We start from the raw sequence: 21637 nt of genomic DNA on the forward strand, positions 1-21637 counted from the left end.
TGAAAACATCAAATCTAGAAAACTTATTTCTGATTTGCAGAGATTATGAATGAAGAATGCAATCAGGAAAAAAAAAAACAGTTTTAGATCGGTTGGTTTGTGAAATATACCCCCACCTTCCATTACATTAGACTGAAGTAATGGCTGATCTCTGTGTGATAAATTCAGATTAGTTCAACATCGAAAGAACTGTAGGCCAATGTCTGGCTGATCATATACATGTAAGTATCCATAAGGATGATTGGGTGCACTGGTGTTCTAAGCACTTGGGAGGCAGCAAGGTCACTGCAAGTTTGAGGCCAGCCTAGTCTTCAAGGTGAGCTGCACCCTAGGCAGAACTGTATAGCTAGACTCCCTTCTACAAAAGGCAAAAATGCACGTATGTGTAAGCAGGTTGGCAAGCTGAGTATTACACATGAAACATTTAGGAGAAAAATCGAGGCCATTACAAAATAGGAAGGAAAATACTTATTTTGGATAGCTATAGGTTTTAATGATTCAGAGTGTGGGTTTGAGGATATAGCTCACAATACAGGATTTATCTAACATGCACAAAGCCTTGGGTTCACCACATCACAAGGGTGTGTGTTTGCCCCAGCTCCCAATGATGGATGCTCGGTTTAATGCGGATTTTGTACTTTGGCTTCCTCACCCAGAAAATGTTAGATCTGCCTACTTTGGAGGGTGCAAGCATTGAATGAGACAATTCAGATAAAGAATCTATATAGTGGTTGACATATAGTAAATTCTCAATAATGTAAATGGGGTGCTATTGTTTCACCAATTATATGGAAGTAAAGAGGGTTGAACTAAGAGAGCATTTTCAGGATAAAGTCAAGATACACTTAGCGGCCTGCAGGGACTGAAGTGGACCCTCTATGAAAAGGTGGAGGGGTTCAAATGACGTCGGCCGCCTTAGCAACAGGCCCCCAAAGAAGGTGAATTTCCGTAGCCAATAAGACACTGAGCTCTGGCAGAGGTAGCCAATAGATGACGGAAAGAGGAAGAGGGAGGACGCGCCAATTCTCCTGCCTGAGCCTCGGCCCAACAAAATGGCGGCGGCGGCGGCGTCGCTTTGTTTCCGCGGCTCCTGCGGCGGCAGCAGCGGCAGCGGCCTTTGAGCGGTGGGGAGGATCCAGCACCAGCTGTGGTGACTACTAAGCTTCCAGTACTTTTCGTTCGGTAACGGGCGCTGGGGAACGCGGAACGGTACCCAAAGGTTGCCGAAGCCAAGCGGGCGTCCGAGCCAAAAACATGACCGCTGAGCCCATGAGGTAAAACGCAAGCCCTTGTCACGGGCCCCGGCGTTCTGCTCCCGGGCGCCTTCCCCTCGAGTGGGGTGTTTGCAAAGACGTGCGCTAGGTGCCCTAGGCCTGCGCGCGGCTTCGCGGTCAGCTGCATCGTTTCCCCTCTAGGTGAGCGGGGCTGGGGGAGCGCGGTGGGTAGCTCCAGTCGGGGCTAGGGGTGTGTGTCGGGGGCGGCCTGCGCCCCGCCGGGGCCTCCTCCACCTCCCGCCGCTGCGGACTCCGGAGCCCCTGCTCGGCTCGTGCCTCCGTGCCTGCGGTGTCGTGGCGGAGGAGCCGGGGCGGCGGGGGAGGGGGGTGCGCTGGGAGCTGGGCGCTTTGCGGTCATTCTTCCTAATGTTGGGGCCTAGCGACTGCTTGGGGGGGGGGAAGGAGGTGGGGGGGAAGGGGGGGGAAGGGGGGAGGGGCGGCGGGAGGAAGTGAGATTCTGGGACCAGCCAGCTATTGCTAGAACGCTTGCTGCCTTGGGAAGTCTTAGGGCTCCTTGTGACTCCCGGAGGAGAGCATTCGAGTTTGGGGGTAGAGGGGGGGTCTTTCTTTCTTTCCTTTTAATTTATTTAATTTCATGTGCACTGGTATGAGAGTGTCAGATATCTTAGAACTGGAGTTACAGACAGTTGTGAGGTGCCTTGTGGTTGCTGTGAATTTAACCCAGGTCCTTTGGTACAGCGGACAGTGCTCTTAACCCCCGAGCCATCTATCGCTCGAACCGCTAGCTTCTATTTCCACTACAACTCCCGGAGGGTATCTTGGGATTTCTTCCCGGCGGCGGTGGGGAAGGGAGGGGGGCGGTGAGGCTAATGCCGGCTTTTGCTTTCTGAGAATCCCGGCATACTACTTTTGGCCAAGTCCGGTTTTTAATGGGACATAAGTTGTTTTTTCCCCGCGTTTGGGGCACATTTCGTAAAGTACCTAGACCAGGTTTTTATTTATTTGTTCCACGAGGGATGGAGAGATTCATCAGAAGATTTATTGCAAAGGTAGCTGTGTCCCGGCCCTAGCTTACCAATGGTTTATTAGATTGACGTTTTTCAATGATCTCTGATTTGCTTTTTGACAGTTTAGGGTAGTTAATCTGAAATGTATACCGCTTTTATGTAGAAACATTGTTTTGGGGGGGGCAGTTTGGTATTTGACTTTTCATTCCAAGAGTAATTAAGTGATTTTTCTACTCAGATGAGATGCATGCTTGGTGTCTAGTGGCAAAACAAAATCAAAGACAGGTAGCGTAGATCATAATTGCATTTGTAGTTGGCAAAATGGGCCATTGAGTTACTGCTAGGATAGCATGGTTTTAGAGCACTTTAGACTAAAATTTTAGAACGAGCTGGTCAGCTTATTTTCCTAGGTTAACAAACAACACATAGATGCTCTCTTAGGGAAAATAAACTTTAGTTCTTTAAATACAGGCCCTTAGTTGTGTAAAGATCATTGCTTTGCTTTATGAGTTTGTGTTAATTGGCTCAAGTTAAAAAAAAATCTTAGCCGGGCTTGGTGGTAAACGCCTTTAATCCCCGCACCGGAGGGTGGGGGTGGGGCAGAGGCAAAGGTAGAGGCAGGTGGATCGCTGTGAGTTGGAGCCCAGCCTGGTCTACAGAGTGATTCTAGGACAGCCAGGGCTATTACACAGAGAAACCCTGTCCTGAAAAACAAAACAAAACAAAAATCTTTATGTATGTGGTATTTGGTGGTATTGGTTGGTTATTCATGTTCATTTATTTGAGTGGTCTACATTACCGTTCAATCTGACCTCTAGATTTTACTTGGTTCCTTATTTAGTTGTCTGTATTTAAAACCATAGTTGCAGCCAGGCCTGGTGACGCATGCCTTTAATCCCAGCACTCGGGAGGCAGAGGCAGGTGGATCTCTGTGAGTTCGAGGACAGCCTGGACTACAAAGCAAGTCCAGGACAGTCAGGGCTACACATGGAAACCCTGTCTTGAAAAACCAAACCAACCAACCAAACAAACAAAAATCACACAATAAAAACCAAAACCAAACCAAAACAAAAAAACCATAGTAGCTCCTTTGTGAATGGTGAAGCTGGAGCCTCAAAGATTTGAAGCCAGACTGAGTCCAAACTAAAAATCGTCAACCAGGGAACATAGGTGTTGCTGTATCCTCTACCTGTCAGAAGGCAGAGGCAGAACATTCCAGGATCTCACAAGTTCAAGATCAGCCTGGTCAACATCCTAAGACTGTCTCAAAAGGAAAAATACATAGGTTATACTTGGCTTTTCATCTTTTCTACCCTCCCCCCTTCTTTTCTGAGACAGGATCTCATGTAAACCAAACAGGCTTTGTACTGTGTAGGGAAGGATGATCATGAACTTACCAGCAGTCGCATTACAGGTGCCAGTATTCTGGGCTTTGCTGGGCTGGAGACTGAACCCAGGACTTCTGTGCTTGTTAAGCAAGCACGCTTCCAGCTGAGTTACTCTCTAGCCCTTCTCGGGGCAGGACTGGGGATTGGAGCCAGAGCCTTGAGCATGCGAACCCGCTGCTCTCTCATTGAGCTGCACCCCCAGCCCTGCCCTCTTTTTGCATTTTATGTTGAAACAGCTTCACTAAACTGACCAGGCTAGTCATTAGTTCCTGTCTCAGGTTTTCCAGTATCTGCGACCGCTACATAGTATTTGACACAGCCATCTCAGGAAACTCCTCTTCCTTTCTTTAGGATGAAGAAATGCATATTTATGCATAATTTATTTATTTATTACTGGTCTTGTGTTCTTTTTTTTTTTGGTTTGTGTTTTTTTTAATTTAATTTAATTTTATTTTATTTTTTAGATCCTGGTGATGACTGATAATAACTAAAATTGAGTACTTAGTGCCTTTGCATAATGAACAAAAATTTTTTAATGAATAAATTTTTAGATACGTTAGTGTGCGTGTGTGTGTGCGCGCGCGCGCGCGCGCGCGCGCGCGCGCGTGTGTGTGTGTGTGTGTGTGTGTGTGTGTGATGCATGAGCTACAGGGGTCTGAGTGTGTTCTTCCCTTCCACCTTGTGGGTGCTGGAAATAGAACTCAGGTTCTCAGTATTGGCAACAAACACTTTTTCCCACTGAGCCAACCTCCTAGGTCACTTGTATATACTTTATTGCTTTTAAAGGTGCATCTTACTTCTGTTTATGTGTTTGTATGTGTGTATACATAGAAACTGTGCTGGAGGAGGCCTGTCTTAGTCACTTGTTCCATTACTGTGAAGAGAACCCATGACCACAGCAGCTCTTCTGATCTAAACGTTTGATTGGGAGCTTGCTTACAGTTTCAGAGGTTTAGTTCATCAGCACCTTCCTATCTCTAAATCCTTTCAGCTTTGTTAACTGCGACACCCTTTTCTCTAATGGGCTGGTTCCACACGTGCTCTGCAGCTTTTCTTCACAGGTGTCCCACAACTCTGGCATTTCCAGCATCTTGTTGTCTCCAAGGCTTTCATGTTCACAGCTTCGTGCAGTTGCCTGTCTAGGTCTCCACGTAGGGACACCCCTGCCACCTGCCTGGCTTCAGTGGCTTTCCCTAGTCATTGGACGAGATTCTATAACCCCTTTCTTGTATCCTTGACTCTGAAGCCAGAACCACATACATGGCTAGTGCTGCCAACTTTTGCAGCTTTGCTGGGGCTGGAACTTGGTCCCCTGATTCAATTACATTTGCATCTGCTTTCTGTTGTGGATGCTTTCCTTCACTTTAAAGCTTTACAATTCTTTTTCACAAGTTGGAAGCTTATCAGGGTGAGGGTTTTGCCCTGAGAGCACCATTCCCTTTATTCCATTTAGCATCAGTTTTTAAAAAAAACTTTCCCCCCCCCCTTGAACACTGGAGGACCACCATTATACTTCCTGGCGCTCCCTTTCTCCTCAAACTGTACATTTTGTGTTTCTCTTTTTCCAGCTTGCTCCTTTTCATTACAGATCTGCTTAAGAATGATCACTAATAACCACACTAATTCAAAGCCCCAAAGTTAGTCTTCCACAGTCCTCTAACAAGTAGCCTGGTCAGGTCTGTCGCAGCAATAGCTCAGTCCCTGGGACTAACTTCCTTTTTAAAAATTTTATTTACATTTCATGTGCATTGGTGTTTTACCTGTATGTAAGTCTCTGTGAGGGTGTAATTTCTCCTGGAACTGGACTTATAGACAGTTGTGAGATGTCATATGAATGCTGGCAATTGAATCTAGGTCCTCTGGAAGAAAAGGCAGTGAGTGCTCTTAACTGCTGAGCTATCTCTCCATCTCCCTGGTACCAACTTCTGTCTTAGTCATTGTTCTGTTGCTGTGAAGAGACACTATGACCACAGAAACTCTTATAAAAGAAAACCTTTAATAGGAGCTTGTTTATACTTTCAGAGACTTAGCCCATTATCACGGTGGGAGCATGTCTGCTCTCATGGTGCTGGAGCAGTAGCAGAGCTGAAAGATATATCTTGACCCGGAGGGAGGGAGGGAGGGAAGGAAGGAGGGAGGGAGAGAGGGAAAGAGAGAGTCATTTCTTAATTTAACAATCCAATATATGAGCCTTTGTGGGCCATTCTTTTTTTTTTGAGACAGGGTTTCTCTGTGCAGCCTTGGCTGTCCTGGACTCGCTTTGTAGACCAGGCTGGCCTCGAACTCACAGCGATCCGGCTGCCCCTGCCTCCTGAGTGCTGGGATTAAAGACGTGCGCCACCACGCCCAGCTTTGTGGGCCATTCTTATTCAAACCACAAGGCCACAAGAGGGTGTTAGGTCCCTTGAAACTGGAGTTGCAAGCAGTTGTGAACCACCTGACTATGGGTGCTGCTGGGAACCAAGCTCTGGTTTGTTTCAAGAGCTTTAAGTGCTGAGCCATCTCTGTAGACTCAACTTGTATAGTTGGGATTAATTTTCAGATTACTACTCCTCTTCTCCATTTTTTTTGTTTTTTCGAGACAAGGTTTCTCTGTGATAGCTTTGGCTGTCCTAGACTCACTTTGTAGACCAGGCTGGCCTCGAACTCACAGCGATCCACCTGCCTCTGCCTCCCATGTGCTGGGATTAAAGGCGTGCGCCACCACACCCGGCTCCCCATTTTGCAGATGAGGGAACATACAGAATGTAATTGAAGTTTTACAACTTGTAATGGATGGAGCTGGGATTCTACCCAGTCTTGACTTAAGCTTGTATTCTGTCCCCCCCCCCCCCCCCAGACAGGGTTTCTCTGTATAGCCTTGGCTGTTCTGGACCTGCTTTGTAGATGCTTGTATTCTGTTTTAATTTTTGGTTGAGACAGGGTATGTGGCCTATGATAGCCTTAAACTCAGTTGGTAGTCCTGATTCAGCCCCCCAAGTGCTGGGACTGTAGGTATGGGCCACTACTCTTGACTTCAGGGATTGAGCTCCTTTAATTAATTAATTAATCCTTAATAATAATTATTATTTTTGATTTTTTTGATGAGTAGCTTTGGCTCTCCTGGACTGACCTGGCTTCAAACTCACAGAGATCATCCACCTGCCTTTGCCTCCTGAGTGCTGAGATTAAAGGCCTATGCCATCACCCCTGCCCTTTAATTAGTTTAAAATTTGTGTGTCTATGTTTGTCTGGTTGCCTATGGAAGCCAGAAGAGGGTGGTAAGTCTCTTGGAATTGGAGTTTATAGGTAATGGTAAGCTGTGACAAAGGTACTGGGGATAGCAAGTAAGGCACCCTTGACTGCTGAGCCATCTCCAACCCCAGGAACTTTAACCACAAGACATTAATGCCTTTGTTTGCTTGTTTGTTTCAGTGTAGCCCTGGCTGTCCTGGAACTTGCTCTGTAGACCAGGCTGGCCTTGAACTCATAGAGATAGACCTGCCTCTGCCTCCCAAAGTGCTGAGATTAAAGGTGTGCGCCACCACACCCCTCTAACCATTTTTAAAGTTTATATTGTTTTGGTTGTTGTTTTTGTCTTCTTTCTTTCTTTCTTTCTTTCTTTCTTTCTTTCTTTCTTTCTTTCTTTCTTTCTTTTTTTGAGACAAACTGGTTTCTCTGTGTAACAGAGCTCTGGCTGTCATGGATTCTGTAGACCAGGCTAGCCTCCAACTCACAGAGGTTTGCCTGCCCCTGCCTCCTCAGTGCTGGGATTAAAGACATACCTGCCTTGTCTCCATGTTTTATTTTAAAACATTGAATTGTTTCAAGTTTTTGGCATTATGAAAAATGAACATCTGACCAACTAATAAACTTGTATATAAACATTGTGGTATTGAGAATTGATGGTAGAGAGGTTTGATGGAACTTGTCACCTTAGAGCAGTTGATTATTTGAAGTGCTGACTGTTGAGTAATGTGTTATCCCTTCCATCTAGTCTTGGGGACCCAGCCCAGGGCCTCGTGTATGCTAGGCAAGCATTCTATCACTGAAATACATCCCCAGTGATAATAGCCTTTTCTTTTCTGTTTTATTCTTTTCTACCTTTTTCTTTCTTCCTTTCTTTCTTTCTTATTTCAACATGAAGCTTATTTAAAGAAGATGCTTGAATCTAAAGGAAAACTGTCTTGGATTCATTTTTTTTCTTCTTTGTTATTTTGTCTTTTTTCTCTTTTGTAGCTGAGGACTGAACCTAGGGCCCTGCACTTGACTAGCAAGTGCTCTACTGAGCTGAATCTCCAACCCCTGATTTATTTTTTTCGAGAACAGTTTACCACTACTAAAAGATAGATTACCATACATGTAACAGCTATATTTTAAAAAGTTATAAATTTGTCCTTGATTTGACAATGAAAAAGAAGAACATCAGCCCGGCTCTGGTGGTGCATACCTTTAATTCCAGCACTTGGGAAGTAGAGGCAGGTAGGTGTCTGTGAGTTTCAGGCCAGCTTGGTCTACAGAGCTTGTTTTAGGAGAGCCAGAGCTACACACACACACACACACACACACACACACACACACACACACACACACACACACCCTGTCTTGTGTGTTTTTTTTAATTTGTATTTTTATAGTTTTTTGAGACAGGCTTTCTCTGTGCTGACTGTCCTGGACTCGTTTTGTAGACCAGGCTGGCTTTGAACTCAGTGACCTGCCTCTGTCTCCCAAGTGCTGGGATTACAGGTGTGCACCACCACGCCCGTTGCACACATTCCTGTCTTGAAAACAACAAATTTTTTTCTCCTATTGAGCAAGGAGGGTTTTTTTTTTCTTGTTTGTTTTTTGAGACAGGGTTTCTCTGCGTAGCCTTGACTGTTCTGGACTCACGCACAAGGAATTTTATGTTGCTGGTTTCATTTATGTATATGAGTGCTTTTTCTCCATGTACACCTACATGCCAGAAGAGGGCGCCAGAACACATTATAGATGGTCATGAGCCACCATGTTGTTCCTGGGAATTGAACTTAGGACCTTTGGAAGAACAGCTAGTGCTCTTAACCTCTCAGCCACCTCCCCAGCCTTGCTGGATTCACTTGTTACTGGAATATAAAGAAAAGAGCCAAATGAGCCTGCCACTGATGGATCAATGGGATATTTTCCTAGAGCCAGTACCTTCTTCCAGACTATCTCCATTTGACGTCAGCCAAAACAGAACATTGGCAGTTTGCTATGCTTGTACACACACAGCAATTACTTTATGTGCAATAAAGGAATGGGCATAGGGAATGAAATAATAAAGGAAATTGCTGTCAGAACGTGGTGGGGACAAATTTTGGCTTTCTGTTGGAGAGTATATTCTGGAATAAAAAAGTAGCAGGTTCCCTTTTAGTAGACAGCTCCTGTTTGCTGCTGGAATGCGTCAATCCTATGCTCATCCTCCATTTCCAGCTGTGCAGTTCTGTCTGTTTCATTGATTGATTGTTCATTAGACCAGAAGCCGCTCTGCCACACTGATAAACTCTGCTGTTGATAAGAGGTGTAGGCCTCTTAATTTCTTACTGTACCACAGAACCACGCTGCCCCAGACCACCTTCAGGTTAATATAATTATTCTTCTCAGGCTTGACTCCTTCCATGGCTTCCTCATCTGCCATGGGGAGAACCACCTCACAAAAAAGGCTCAGGTCCACACTGAAGTAACACACAAGCAGCATCAGCACTGGCAGAAGGAGGTGGCACCGGCAGACCACAAAACCTAACTTTTTGTTATTATTGTTTTACTTATTTATTTATTTTGGCTCTCTCAGCACTGAAGCCTTCTGTGTTAGCATAGGCCTTAATTACCTCTTCGCTAGAATCTTAAACTGTGGTTCTCATTCAATGTCTTGTTCCCCTCTAATCCATTCCAGGATGAAGTTGTCATGGTGACAGCACAGCTGCATTGTGCTAAAGCCCAGACCTAACGTGGTACTTGATACCTCTCGTAGCATCCACCTTTCATGGCTTCCTTTCTTCACTGGGCCAGGACTCACTTTCAAGGCCTGGAGGGTCAGTAGTTACTCAGAGAGGCTTTCGGAACCTTCTGCCTCCCGAGGGCTGGGATTAAAGGTATATGCCACCACCTCCCAGCCTGTATTTATTTTTAATAATGTGCATTTGTGTGTATGACAGTGGGTGTTTGCTATGTTGGGCCTATATAGGCCAGAGGTGTTGGATTACCCTGAAACTGAAGTTAGAAGTGACTGGGCCACCGGGTGTGGGTGCTGGGATTTGAATTGAGGTCTTCTGAAAAAATATATGATGATGCTTTTAATCAATGAGCCACCTCTCCAACCCCATCCCCATTTTAGACAAGGTACCATTGTGTAACCCTGGATGGCTTGAAACTTGATTGAAAAAGGCTGGATTCAAAGTCACAGAGATCCGCCTGTCTCTGCCTTCCAAATGCTGGGATTAAATGCATGTGCCACCACACTGGTAGAAGTTGTCTGAATTGAGAGATGTTAGTTAATGCCTTAGAAAGGGTCTGGTAAGGTGATGGTTACCAAACAATTGGATATATTGAATGGTAACTCATTATCTGGGCAGTATTTGTATTTCAACTGTGTGTTTATATTTTAATTGAGTGAACTCTGTCAAAATGATAGGGTGATGGGGAGAGGGCGAAGAGAGGGAGGGAGGACGTGGGGTGTGGGTGGGGAGAAGTTGGGGCGAGGGCAGACAAGGGCGGAGAGAAGGCGGGGCGAGGGCAAGGCCAAGGTGGAGAGAGGGTGAGGAGGTGGGGAGAGGGCGGAGAGAGGGAGGAAAGAGGGCGGAGAGGGAGGGAGGAGGTGGGGGTGTGGGCGGGGAGAAGTTGGGGCGAGGGCGGGGCGAGGGTAAGGAGAAGGTGGAGAGAGGGTGGGGAGGTGGGGAGAGGGCGGAGAGAGGGAGGAAAGAGGGCGGAGAGGGAGGGAGGAGGTGGGGTGTGGGCGGGGAGAAGTTGGGGCGAGGGCGGGGCGAGGGCAAGGAGAAGGTGGAGAGAGGGTGGGGAGGTGGGGAGAGGGCGGAGAGAGGGAGGAAAGAGGGCGGAGAGGGAGGGAGGAGGTGGGGGTGTGGGCGGGGAGAAGTTGGGGCGAGGGCGGGGCGAGGGCAAGGAGAAGGTGGAGAGAGGGTGGGGAGGTGGGGAGAGGGCGGAGAGAGGGAGGAAAGAGGGCGGAGAGGGAGGGAGGAGGTGGGGTGTGGGCGGGGAGAAGTTGGGGCGAGGGCGGAGAGAGGGCAAGGAGAAGGTGGAGAGAGGGTGGGGAGGTGGGGAGAGGGCGGAGAGAGGGAGGAAAGAGGGCGGAGAGGGAGGGAGGAGGTGGGGTGTGGGCGGGGAGAAGTTGGGGCGAGGGCGGGGCGAGGGCAAGGAGAAGGTGGAGAGAGGGTGGGGAGGTGGGGAGAGGGCGGAGAGAGGGAGGAAAGAGGGCGGAGAGGGAGGGAGGAGGTGGGGGTGTGGGCGGGGAGAAGTTGGGGCGAGGGCGGGGCGAGGGCAAGGAGAAGGTGGAGAGAGGGTGGGGAGGTGGGGAGAGGGCGGAGAGAGGGAGGAAAGAGGGCGGAGAGGGAGGGAGGAGGTGGGGGTGTGGGCGGGGAGAAGTTGGGGCGAGGGCGGGGCGAGGGCAAGGAGAAGGTGGAGAGAGGGTGGGGAGGTGGGGAGAGGGCGGAGAGAGGGAGAAAGAGGGCGGAGAGGGAGGGAGGAGGTGGGGGTGTGGGCGGGGAGAAGTTGGGGCGAGGGCGGGGCGAGGGTAAGGAGAAGGTGGAGAGAGGGTGGGGAGGTGGGGAGAGGGCGGAGAGAGGGAGGAAAGAGGGCGGAGAGGGAGGGAGGAGGTGGGGTGTGGGCGGGGAGAAGTTGGGGCGAGGGCGGAGAGAGGGCGGGGCGAGGGCAAGGAGAAGGTGGAGAGAGGGTGAGGAGGTGGGGAGAGGGCGGAGAGAGGGCGGGGCGAGGGCAAGGAGAAGGTGGAGAGAGGGTGAGGAGGTGGGGAGAGGGCGGAGAGAGGGAGGAAAGAGGGCGGAGAGGGAGGGAGGAGGTGGGGGTGTGGGCGGGGAGAAGTTGGGGCGAGGGCGGGGCGAGGGTAAGGAGAAGGTGGAGAGAGGGTGGGGAGGTGGGGAGAGGGCGGAGAGAGGGAGGAAAGAGGGCGGAGAGGGAGGGAGGAGGTGGGGGTGTGGGCGGGGAGAAGTTGGGGCGAGGGCGGGGCGAGGGCAAGGAGAAGGTGGAGAGAGGGTGGGGAGGTGGGGAGAGGGCGGAGAGAGGGAGGAAAGAGGGCGGAGAGGGAGGGAGGAGGTGGGGGTGTGGGCGGGGAGAAGTTGGGGCGAGGGCGGGGCGAGGGTAAGGAGAAGGTGGAGAGAGGGTGGGGAGGTGGGGAGAGGGCGGAGAGAGGGAGGAAAGAGGGCGGAGAGGGAGGGAGGAGGTGGGGTGTGGGCGGGGAGAAGTTGGGGCGAGGGCGGAGAGAGGGCGGGGCGAGGGCAAGGAGAAGGTGGAGAGAGGGTGAGGAGGTGGGGAGAGGGCGGAGAGAGGGCGGGGCGAGGGCAAGGAGAAGGTGGAGAGAGGGTGAGGAGGTGGGGAGAGGGCGGAGAGAGGGAGGAAAGAGGGCGGAGAGGGAGGGAGGAGGTGGGGGTGTGGGCGGGGAGAAGTTGGGGCGAGGGCGGGGCGAGGGTAAGGAGAAGGTGGAGAGAGGGTGTGGAGGTGGGGAGAGGGCGGAGAGAGGGAGGAAAGAGGGCGGAGAGGGAGGGAGGAGGTGGGGGTGTGGGCGGGGAGAAGTTGGGGCGAGGGCGGGGCGAGGGCAAGGAGAAGGTGGAGAGAGGGTGGGGAGGTGGGGAGAGGGCGGAGAGAGGGAGGAAAGAGGGCGGAGAGGGAGGGAGGAGGTGGGGGTGTGGGCGGGGAGAAGTTGGGGCGAGGGCGGGGCGAGGGCAAGGAGAAGGTGGAGAGAGGGTGGGGAGGTGGGGAGAGGGCGGAGAGAGGGAGGAAAGAGGGCGGAGAGGGAGGGAGGAGGTGGGGTGTGGGCGGGGAGAAGTTGGGGCGAGGGCGGAGAGAGGGCGGGGCGAGGGCAAGGAGAAGGTGGAGAGAGGGTGGGGAGGTGGGGAGAGGGCGGAGAGAGGGAGGAAAGAGGGCGGAGAGGGAGGGAGGAGGTGGGGTGTGGGCGGGGAGAAGTTGGGGCGAGGGCGGAGAGAGGGCGGGGCGAGGGCAAGGAGAAGGTGGAGAGAGGGTGAGGAGGTGGGGAGAGGGCGGAGAGAGGGCGGGGCGAGGGCAAGGAGAAGGTGGAGAGAGGGTGAGGAGGTGGGGAGAGGGCGGAGAGAGGGAGGAAAGAGGGCGGAGAGGGAGGGAGGAGGTGGGGGTGTGGGCGGGGAGAAGTTGGGGCGAGGGCGGGGCGAGGGTAAGGAGAAGGTGGAGAGAGGGTGGGGAGGTGGGGAGAGGGCGGAGAGAGGGAGGAAAGAGGGCGGAGAGGGAGGGAGGAGGTGGGGTGTGGGCGGGGAGAAGTTGGGGCACGGGCAGACAAGGGCGGAGAGAAGGTGGGGCGAGGGCAAGGAGAAGGCGGAGGGTAGGGAGGTGGGGAGAGGGCGGAGAGAGGGAGGGGAGAGGGTGGAGAGAAGGAAGGAGAGGGAGGAGAAAGAATAGCCAGCGCTCTTAACCTCTGAGCCATCTCTTCAATCCTACAGCAACTTTCTTGCTATGTGTTATGTATACATACATGTGCAGCCACTTACTGGGAAGAACAAGCATTTTGCTGAAGATTTGGCCTGTAGGTTCTGTTTTCACATTCTGACTTGAGAAGTCAGTTTTGGCTTAAAATAGCTAGTCCTGTTCCTGTTCCTGGTATCTATAGTCCTTTTTTTGTTCCTCATAAGTTTTGTTTAGGGTATTATTACTGGTATGATAGTGTTGGCATATCAGTAACCTACCTTATATTTTGGGAGAATGCTCTGTTAGTTGCCCTAATATTTGAGTGTCAATGAGGAGCAAAGCTGAGCACTGTTAATGTGTGCAAAAGGTGACAGAATTGATGTGTTTCTGTTCCCCCCCAACCCCTCACACTTCACCCTTACTCAGCAAGATGGCTCAGCAGGTAAAGGTGCTTATTGCCATGTATGAGATTTGTCCCTGCGACACACATGGTAGGAAGGAGAGAACTGGCCCACAAGCCTCCCTGTGTACTGTAGCACATGCTGCCTCCCAGATAAATGTAAAAACAAAACCATTGCTGCCCTGGTAGGTATTCTTAGAGGAGGGAGACAGGTGAGTATGGAATCCATTCCAGAGGATCACTGAAAGAGTGACAGTATTGGCTCTGCTAGGGATCAGAAATGGAGGGAATGCTGACTTTGGAGATGTCTAGTAAAGTTTCACAGACTAGATGGGGTTGCCCTTGAGTCTAATAAGTCAGAATCTCATATCTAGGTTGGCCTTGAATTTGCAGAGGCTGGCTTTTAACTCCTGATGGATTCCAGGCATGGGCCGCGAATCTAGCTTTCTGTTGAGTTTTGAATGTGTTGACATCTAAGATTTGACTGTGAGAGAGCAATCTAGGTGGACAGATTAGTACGATTAACAATTAGTCTTATTTTACACATAGTAGAAGAAGTATAACATACATAAATATTTGGAGCAAGTTAAAAAAGGGGATCAAGGCTGGGTGTGGTAGCACACGCCTTTAATCCCAGCACTTGGGAGGCAAAGGCAGGCGGATAGTTGTGAGTTCAGGGCCAGTCTGGTCTTCAACGTGAGTCCAGGACAGCTAAGGCTACACAGAGAAACCCTGTCTCGGAAAAAAAAAACAAAAACAAAAAAAGGGGATCAAAATGCTGTACAAGGGCTGGAGAAATGGTTCAGTGGTTAAGAGCAGTAGCTGCTCTTCCAGAGGTCCCAAGTTCAATTCCCAGCCAAGACATGGTGGTTTACAACCATCTGTAAAGGGATCTGATGTGCATGTAGACAGATTACTCATGCACATAAAAAATTAAATATTTTAAAATGCTGTACAAGTGTTACTGTGGAAGTAGGGAGCTCCCCCACTCTCAGTTTTTGTAGTGCTGTGGCTATGCTAAGTGTGCACCCTATGTTGGACTAACAAACACTTCAAGCCCAGGAAGGCATTTTATTCCCTGTACCCTTTCTTCTGCTACTCCGCTGCTGCCTGTTTCTCTCCCTTTTCTCTTCTTTTGGGGTAGGGTGTTACTTTGTAGCTGACCTCTAATTTGCAGTAATTTTGCCTCAGCCTCTTGAGTGCTGGATTATAGGTGTGCATCACTACAACCTACTGGAAAGACATTTCTGATGGGAAGCAAGAAATATAGATAGATACTTCAGTCTGGTCCTTAGAGGAGGGGCACAATTTTGACAAGACTGAGACTGTGAGAGCAGTTCAGATAGGCAGAACGTCAGTTTGAGCAAAGTAAAATCAGAACTGAACCAAACCGAACCAAACCAAATCAAACCACCACCACTGCTACTAGCAGATGTATATGTTTGCATTTTCTATTTGGAAGAAGGTCACATTAGACTTTCTTTAACTTATGGGCAAATATTGTTTAACTGGTGTACAGTCTGCATCTTAGTTTTGTGGCTTGTGATTTTATAAACATTCTGCTCTTGTGAATGGGTCGGATGATCTCGTTTCACAGCTACTAAAAGAAGTATTACCTTTTTCAAAACATCAGCATGGGTTTTAATCAACTATGATTCAAATATAGCACTAGTTGTCTTTATTGTGATCATTTGAAGTGACCACTTGACTCATGGGTAATTTTGGACTTCTAGACGATAGAGGCATGGAAGTGTGTTTCCAGCATATTTAAGTAAGGTCTTGGGCTGGACCCAACACAACAAAGTAATGTAAAATAAAAACTAGTTTCAAGGGGCTGGAGAGATGGCTCAGAGGTTAGGAGGACTGGCTGCTCTTCCTGAGTTCAATTCCCAGCAACCACATGGTGGCTCACAGCCATCTATAATGTGATCTGGTGCCCTCTCTGGCCTGCAGGTGAAACACTGTGTACACAATAATAAATAAATAAATCTTAAAAAAAAAAAACCTAGTTTCAAGCTGGGCATGGTGGCACACGCTTTTATTTCTAGTGCTCAGGAGACAAAGGTAAATGGATCTCTGTAAGTTCGAGGCCAGCCTGGTGTACAGAGTGGATTCCATGAGAGCCAAGGCTACACCGAGAAACCCTGTCTCCAAAAACAACCCCCCCCAAAAAAGAAAAAAAATTTCAAAGTAATACCAGCTGTTTTGTTTATATTAAACCTGTTTTGATTTATTTGATAGGTTCCAAATTTAGTTTTGATGCTTGTTTTGAAAATGTGCCTCTTAATTTTCTTCAAAAGATTGATACATCAAATAACTGTTTGAGCATAAAGCAGACTTTGAAATTTGACATTTGCTTATTCAGGATTTCCTCTGCAGACTCAGAGGTCAACAAAATTGTGATCTAGCTACCAGTTTGGAGCCCTTTTTTGTAAAGTTTTATTGAAACACCCAAGCCCATTTGTGAATGTCACTTGGCTGCTTTTGTAGCAAACTATCAACTGTTGTAGTTGTAGAGTTGAATAGTTGCCCCTTCTGGTTTACAAAGCCTAAAGGAAGTGTTCTCTGGCCTTTATAGAAAGTCCACTGATTTCTACACTAGGTAAATGCAGGAAAACCACACCCAGCTGAGGAGAGTTGCATTAAAAAGGCTTGTATAAACATGTATTCATGCCAAACCTTTATCTGCTACCTTGGTTCACCATGATAGGAGCCACACCTAACTGCATTGGTTAACAGTTTTCCATTCCAATTCCATAGCCTTCCTTCAATCATTTCACAATAATTCATAAGCCGCAGATGTTTGAGACTGTCTTACTTTGTAGGGCAAAAAGGCCTGAATCTCCCCTTGGAAAGCCTGTTCTGGCCTTACACTCAACACTATCCTCTTGCATTAGCTTTTTCTGAGTGCTAAGATGGCATATGCTGCCACACCTGGCTTCGGGAAGCAGCTCTTCTGAAGCCCACTTCCACAAGCAAATTCCACGTCTCTTTTCAAGGCAAAGAGTCATGTGTACTGTGTTTCTGCATTTCTGGATCATGTGTAAATTGTGTTAAATTGCTCTTATTTGGGGGCTGGAGAGATGGATCTGTTGTTAAGAGCACTGGCTGTTTTTCTAGAGGACCCAGGTTCAATTCCCAGCACCCACATCACAACTCATTGTCTGTAACCCCTGGTTTGCCATCTTCTGGCTTCTGCAGCATTGCTCAATTGTGGTGCCTAGACATACAAATAGGCAAAACACTATATACAGATATAGGATAAAGGAAAAAAACTGCTATTGTCTGTCCATTCTATAGTCCCTCCCTCCCTCCCTCCCTCCGTCACTGTGTAGTCCAGCCTACCTTCTTCATCACCTTTCACTCCTAGATTGTTTGTTTATTTAGACAGGGTCTCACTCTGTTGTCCAGGCTACCTGCTTTATCATCTTCCACTCCCAGTGCTGAGATTATAGGCATAACCTCCACATACAGTATTTTCTTGTACTTTTTCTTTTGGTTTTGGTACAGGGTTTTAGGTGGCCAAGGCTGGCCTTGACCTTGCATGTAGTAAAGAATAGCTCTGGGCATATTGTTTTCTTCCTCAGTTTTCTGAGTGTCAGGGTTGCAGGTGTGCACTAGTATGCTTGACTGTCTGGTAGGTGTTTTTGAGTGTTGTACTTTGTTTGTTTGTTTTTTTGTTTTTTTGAGACAGGGTTTCTCTGTGTAGCCTTGGCCATCCTGGACTCACTTTGTAGACCAGGCTGGCCTCGAACTCACAGCGATCTGCCTGCCTCTGCCTCCCGAGTGCTGGGATTAAAGGCGTGCGCCACCACGCCCCGGCTAGTTTTTTGGTTTTATGAGACAGGATTTCTCTTCTATAGCCTTGGCCTTGGCTGTCCTTGACTTGCTTTGTAGAGATCCGCCTGCCTTTGCCTCCAGGTGCTGGAATTAAAGGTGTGTGCTGCCATGCTCGGCTTACTTGTTCAATTTTTGGGCTTACTGTGATTTTTATCCTGTCAAAAGTACTGATTCATCAGATATTTTAGGAGTATTGTAAAAGTCAAAGAATTTAATGGCTATAAAGCAGATTAGGGTCGGACTTAATTTCTTGTATTAGTACTGATTATTATCTAAATGTCAGAAAATGTTCTAAATACACTGAACAAGATGGATAGGAGCACTGCCCCAGAGTTCACATTGTGCTTGTTAAAATCTCTTAGGATGTACCCATTAAATTGCCATCTGAATAATTATGTTTAATACCCACAGATTAGTGCTCATGCCAGATGCCCCCACCTTTTCACAGTGAGTGATGCTAACTGTATACTCATGAATTTTCAAAAGTGCTGAAAATATGTGAATGTTGAGAGCACGGGACTTGTGTATCACTTCCTGTAAGTTTTAGAGAATATCACAAAACGGGGCAGACACAGTATAAGAACTAGAAGTAGGAGAGTGCGCGCGCGCACACACACACACACACACACACACACACACACACACGTCCACTTACACATGCAAACACTCAGACACATAAAAAGATGTTTAACAATCCGGCCTTGGCGGCCCACACCTACAGTCCCAGCACTCAGGGGGCAGAAAGAGATGGATTTCCTTCTGTGTGATGAAAACTCAGAGGCAGAGGCAGAGGCAGGCAGAGCCTGGTGTACAAATACAGAGTGAGTCTAAGACAGCTAAAGCTCTACAGAGAAACAATGTCTCGAAAAACAAAAAACAAAACAAAATAAAACAAAATCTTAAAATTCTCCGGAAGAAATGAAGTGAGATAGAACTGTCTTCAGAAAATAACATCACTGTTGTAGTTTTAGAAAAAGATTTGTTGTCGGGCATGGTGGCGCACGCCTTTAATCCCAGCACTCAGGAGGCAGAGGCAGGCAGATCTCCTGAGTTCGAGGCCAGCCTGTTCTACAAAGTGAGTCCAGGACAGCCAGGGCTACACAGAGAAACCCTGTCTCGAAAAACCAAAAAGAAAAAAAAAAGGAAAAGATTCATTTTTACTTCTGTGTATGTTGTTCTCTGTGTGTATGTGTGCTTGTGGTGGGTGCCTGTGGAGATCAGAAGAGAGCATTGGATCCCTTGGAGTTGGATGTGGGATGCGAGGGGAGTGGTAGGGGATGTGAGATGCCCAACTTAGATGTTGGGAATGGCTCCCATCCTCTGCAAGGGTAGCAAGTGATCTTCACTTCTGAGCCATTTCTCCAGCCCTGGTATTGCATACTTGATCCCACAGCAGTTGTGATTATTGACACAAGACTCATATAATATTGGGACTGTCAGCATTCTGTGTTTTTTGTTTTAAATGAGGGCCCAGGTTAGGGCTCCATGAAAATGATTGCTAAGGGAGATGAGTGCTATAACTGTCAGTTGGGGGAGGGAGAGAGATTCTTCAGTGGTGTGTAGCCATTGGTAAGATGGCCGCACTGCTATAAATAATCTTTCACCTAGGATCCTGTAAATAACCGTAATGAAACTTACTTGGCAGAGGAGAGAGAGGAGAAGGAATAGGAGGGGGGCTGGAAAGTAGAAGAGAGACTAGGTTGGAGGATGAAGGGTATCGGTGGGAACTGAAAGGGAACAGGAGCTGTAGTGGAGATGAATACGTTAAAAATATGTATATATGAAAAGGTCATAGTGCTGGAGAGATGGCTCAGTGGTTAAGAGCACGGACTGCTTTTCCAGAGGTCCTGAGTTCAATTCCCAGCAACCACATGGTAGCTCACAGCCATCTATAATGTGATCTGATGCCCTCTTCTGGCGGGCAGGTGTATATGCAAGCAGAGCATTGTATACATAATAATAAATAAAGGTTAGAAAAAGAAAATATCATGAAACTATTAAATATAATCAATATAAATTAATACAAAACCTGCACTATTATATTTAAATTGGTTAGCAATCCAACCCTCTGCTTGGAAAATGGTTTTGATGTTACTGAAAAGGACTGTTTTTTTTTGAGACAGGGTTTCTCTGTGATAGCCTTGGCTGTCCGTGACTCACTTTGTAGACCAGGCTGGCCTCAAACTCACAGAGATCCACCTGCCTCTGCCTCCCGAGTGCTGGGATTAAAGGCTTGTACCACCACCGCCTGGCTTGAAAAGGATATTTTAATATTCATCTATAGAAAAAATATATTTGAGCTGGGTGTGGTTACACACACCTATAATCCCAAGCACTCAGGGAGGCAGAGGCTAGCCTGATCTACAAATTGAGCCCATGACAGCCAAGGCTACACAGAGAAACCCTATCTTGTAAAACCAAAAAATAAAAATAAATTAAATAAAAAGTAAATTTACTTCAAATGAGTGTTTTTGTTGGTGTTGGTGACACATGCCTGTAATCGAAGCTCTTGGGTGGTAGAGGCCAGAACACCAAGAGTTTAAGTTCAGTGTCTTGTTGACTTCATGCAATATTGTGTGTGTGTGTGTATGTGCGCGTGCACGCACACACGTGTACACACTAGGGATTGAACCTTGGCCAGGGTGCCAGGGCTTTGTGCTAACCAGTGGCTGACCTGTCAAAATAGAGCGAACAATATTTTTGTACATATTGTTTCTCTCTTTCTCTCTCTCTCTCTCTCTCTCTCTCTCTCTCTCTCTCTCTTTTATTTTTACATGTGTGTGTGTTCACGTGTGTGGGAGGGTGGTAGATGCCTGCAGTGGCCAGGAGAGAGTGAAGCTGGAGGTAACGGGTTTGTGAGCTGCCTGCTATGAGGGCAGGGAATCTAACTCTGGTTCTCTGGAAGAGCAGCGAGTACTCTTTTTATTTCTTTATTCTTAGAGTTTGGTTTATTTTTATTTTTATTTTTGTTTTTTTGAGACAAGGTTTCTCTGTGTAGCCCTGGCTGTCTAGAACTTGTTTTGTATTTATTACTGTGCATATGTATATATGTGTGTACCTCTTTCTTTGTGTGTGGGGTCTAGGGGAGCACATGCATCCTACTGTGTGCCTATGGAGGCCAGACAACAGCATTCTCTCCTGCTTTTACATGTACCTTAGGAATTGAACTTGTTGAGTAGCCTTGCTGCTCTTGTTTTTCTGAATCATTTCAGACTAAATGTGTTGCTCAAGCTGAGCTTGATTTTTTTTTTTTTTGAGACAGGGTTTCTCTGTGTAGCTTGGCTGTCCTGGACTCACTTTGTATACCAGGGTGGCCTCAAACACACAGAGATCTGTCTGTCTCTGCCTCCCAAAGTGCTGGGATTACAGGTGTGTGCTCGCCCCCCCCCCCAGCTAAACTGAGGTCTTTTATAAAAATTTATTTATTTTTAGTTGGGTGTGATGGCACATGCCTGTAATCCCAGTGCTCACAGAAGCAGATGGATCTCTGTGAGTTTGTGTCCAGCCTGATCTACAAAGCAAGTCCAGGACTGCCAAGGCTACACAGAGAAACCCTGTCTCCAAAAAAAAAAATTACTTAATTTTATGTGCATTTGTGTTTTGCCTGCATATACATGTGTGTGAGGGTGCTGGATCCTGGAGTTACAGACAGTTGTAAGCTGCTATGTGGGTTCTGGGAATTGAACCCGGGTCCTCTGCAAGAGCAGTCCGTGTTCTTAACCCCTGAGCCATCTCTCCAGCTCCTGAATTTAGGTCTTTAGACTGGTGGCAAATGCCTTTATCTGCTGAGCCCTCTCACTGGTCCTTGTACTGTTTATTTAAGCGGGGTTAAAGCTGTGGGAACTCAGATTGGAACGCTTTGAAGGGTTACTGAGAAGTGGGGAAAACAGACAACTTATGTGCAGATTTAATAAGTTTTGCCAGATAAACATCTGTACTTCCATCTGCTCTGGAGACTGAGGCAAGAGGATATGAGTTTAAGAGCAACCAGAGTTAAAATACCCAGGCCTTGTTTCAAAACACATACATACACTCGCCCTCACATCCACCACCTAAAAGAGAGAGTTAACTATGAAGGGAAGTACAGAGAAATAGGGACTATAGAGAGGGACCTGGGTAACGCGGGGTGAAATAAACCCTTTGACTTTCACA

At 47.7% G+C, this 21637-nt stretch overlaps 1 protein-coding gene across 7 annotated transcripts in view; it reads left to right on the plus strand.

The window, feature by feature from the left end:
- The first annotated feature begins 976 nt into the window (after positions 1 to 976).
- ATRX (ATRX chromatin remodeler) overlaps positions 977 to 21637 on the plus strand; it is a 142867-nt gene continuing 122206 nt past the window's right edge. For 4 of the 7 annotated variants that reach the window (XM_084789258.1, XM_084789259.1, XM_084789260.1 and 1 more), the window contains exon 1: positions 977 to 1274. In XM_084789258.1, the coding sequence (XP_084645384.1) occupies positions 1255 to 1274 (20 nt within the window). In that variant the 5' untranslated portion in view covers positions 977 to 1254. Of the gene's footprint in view, positions 1416 to 9520; positions 9720 to 21637 lie in introns of all 7 variants that reach the window. The other 3 variants (XM_084789262.1, XM_084789263.1, XM_084789261.1) reach the window with 3 other exon arrangements.

The sequence above is a fragment of the Acomys minous genome (genome assembly GCF_964271855.1).
Source record: "Acomys minous genome assembly, chromosome: 7".
Lineage (NCBI taxonomy): Eukaryota > Metazoa > Chordata > Mammalia > Rodentia > Muridae > Acomys > Acomys minous.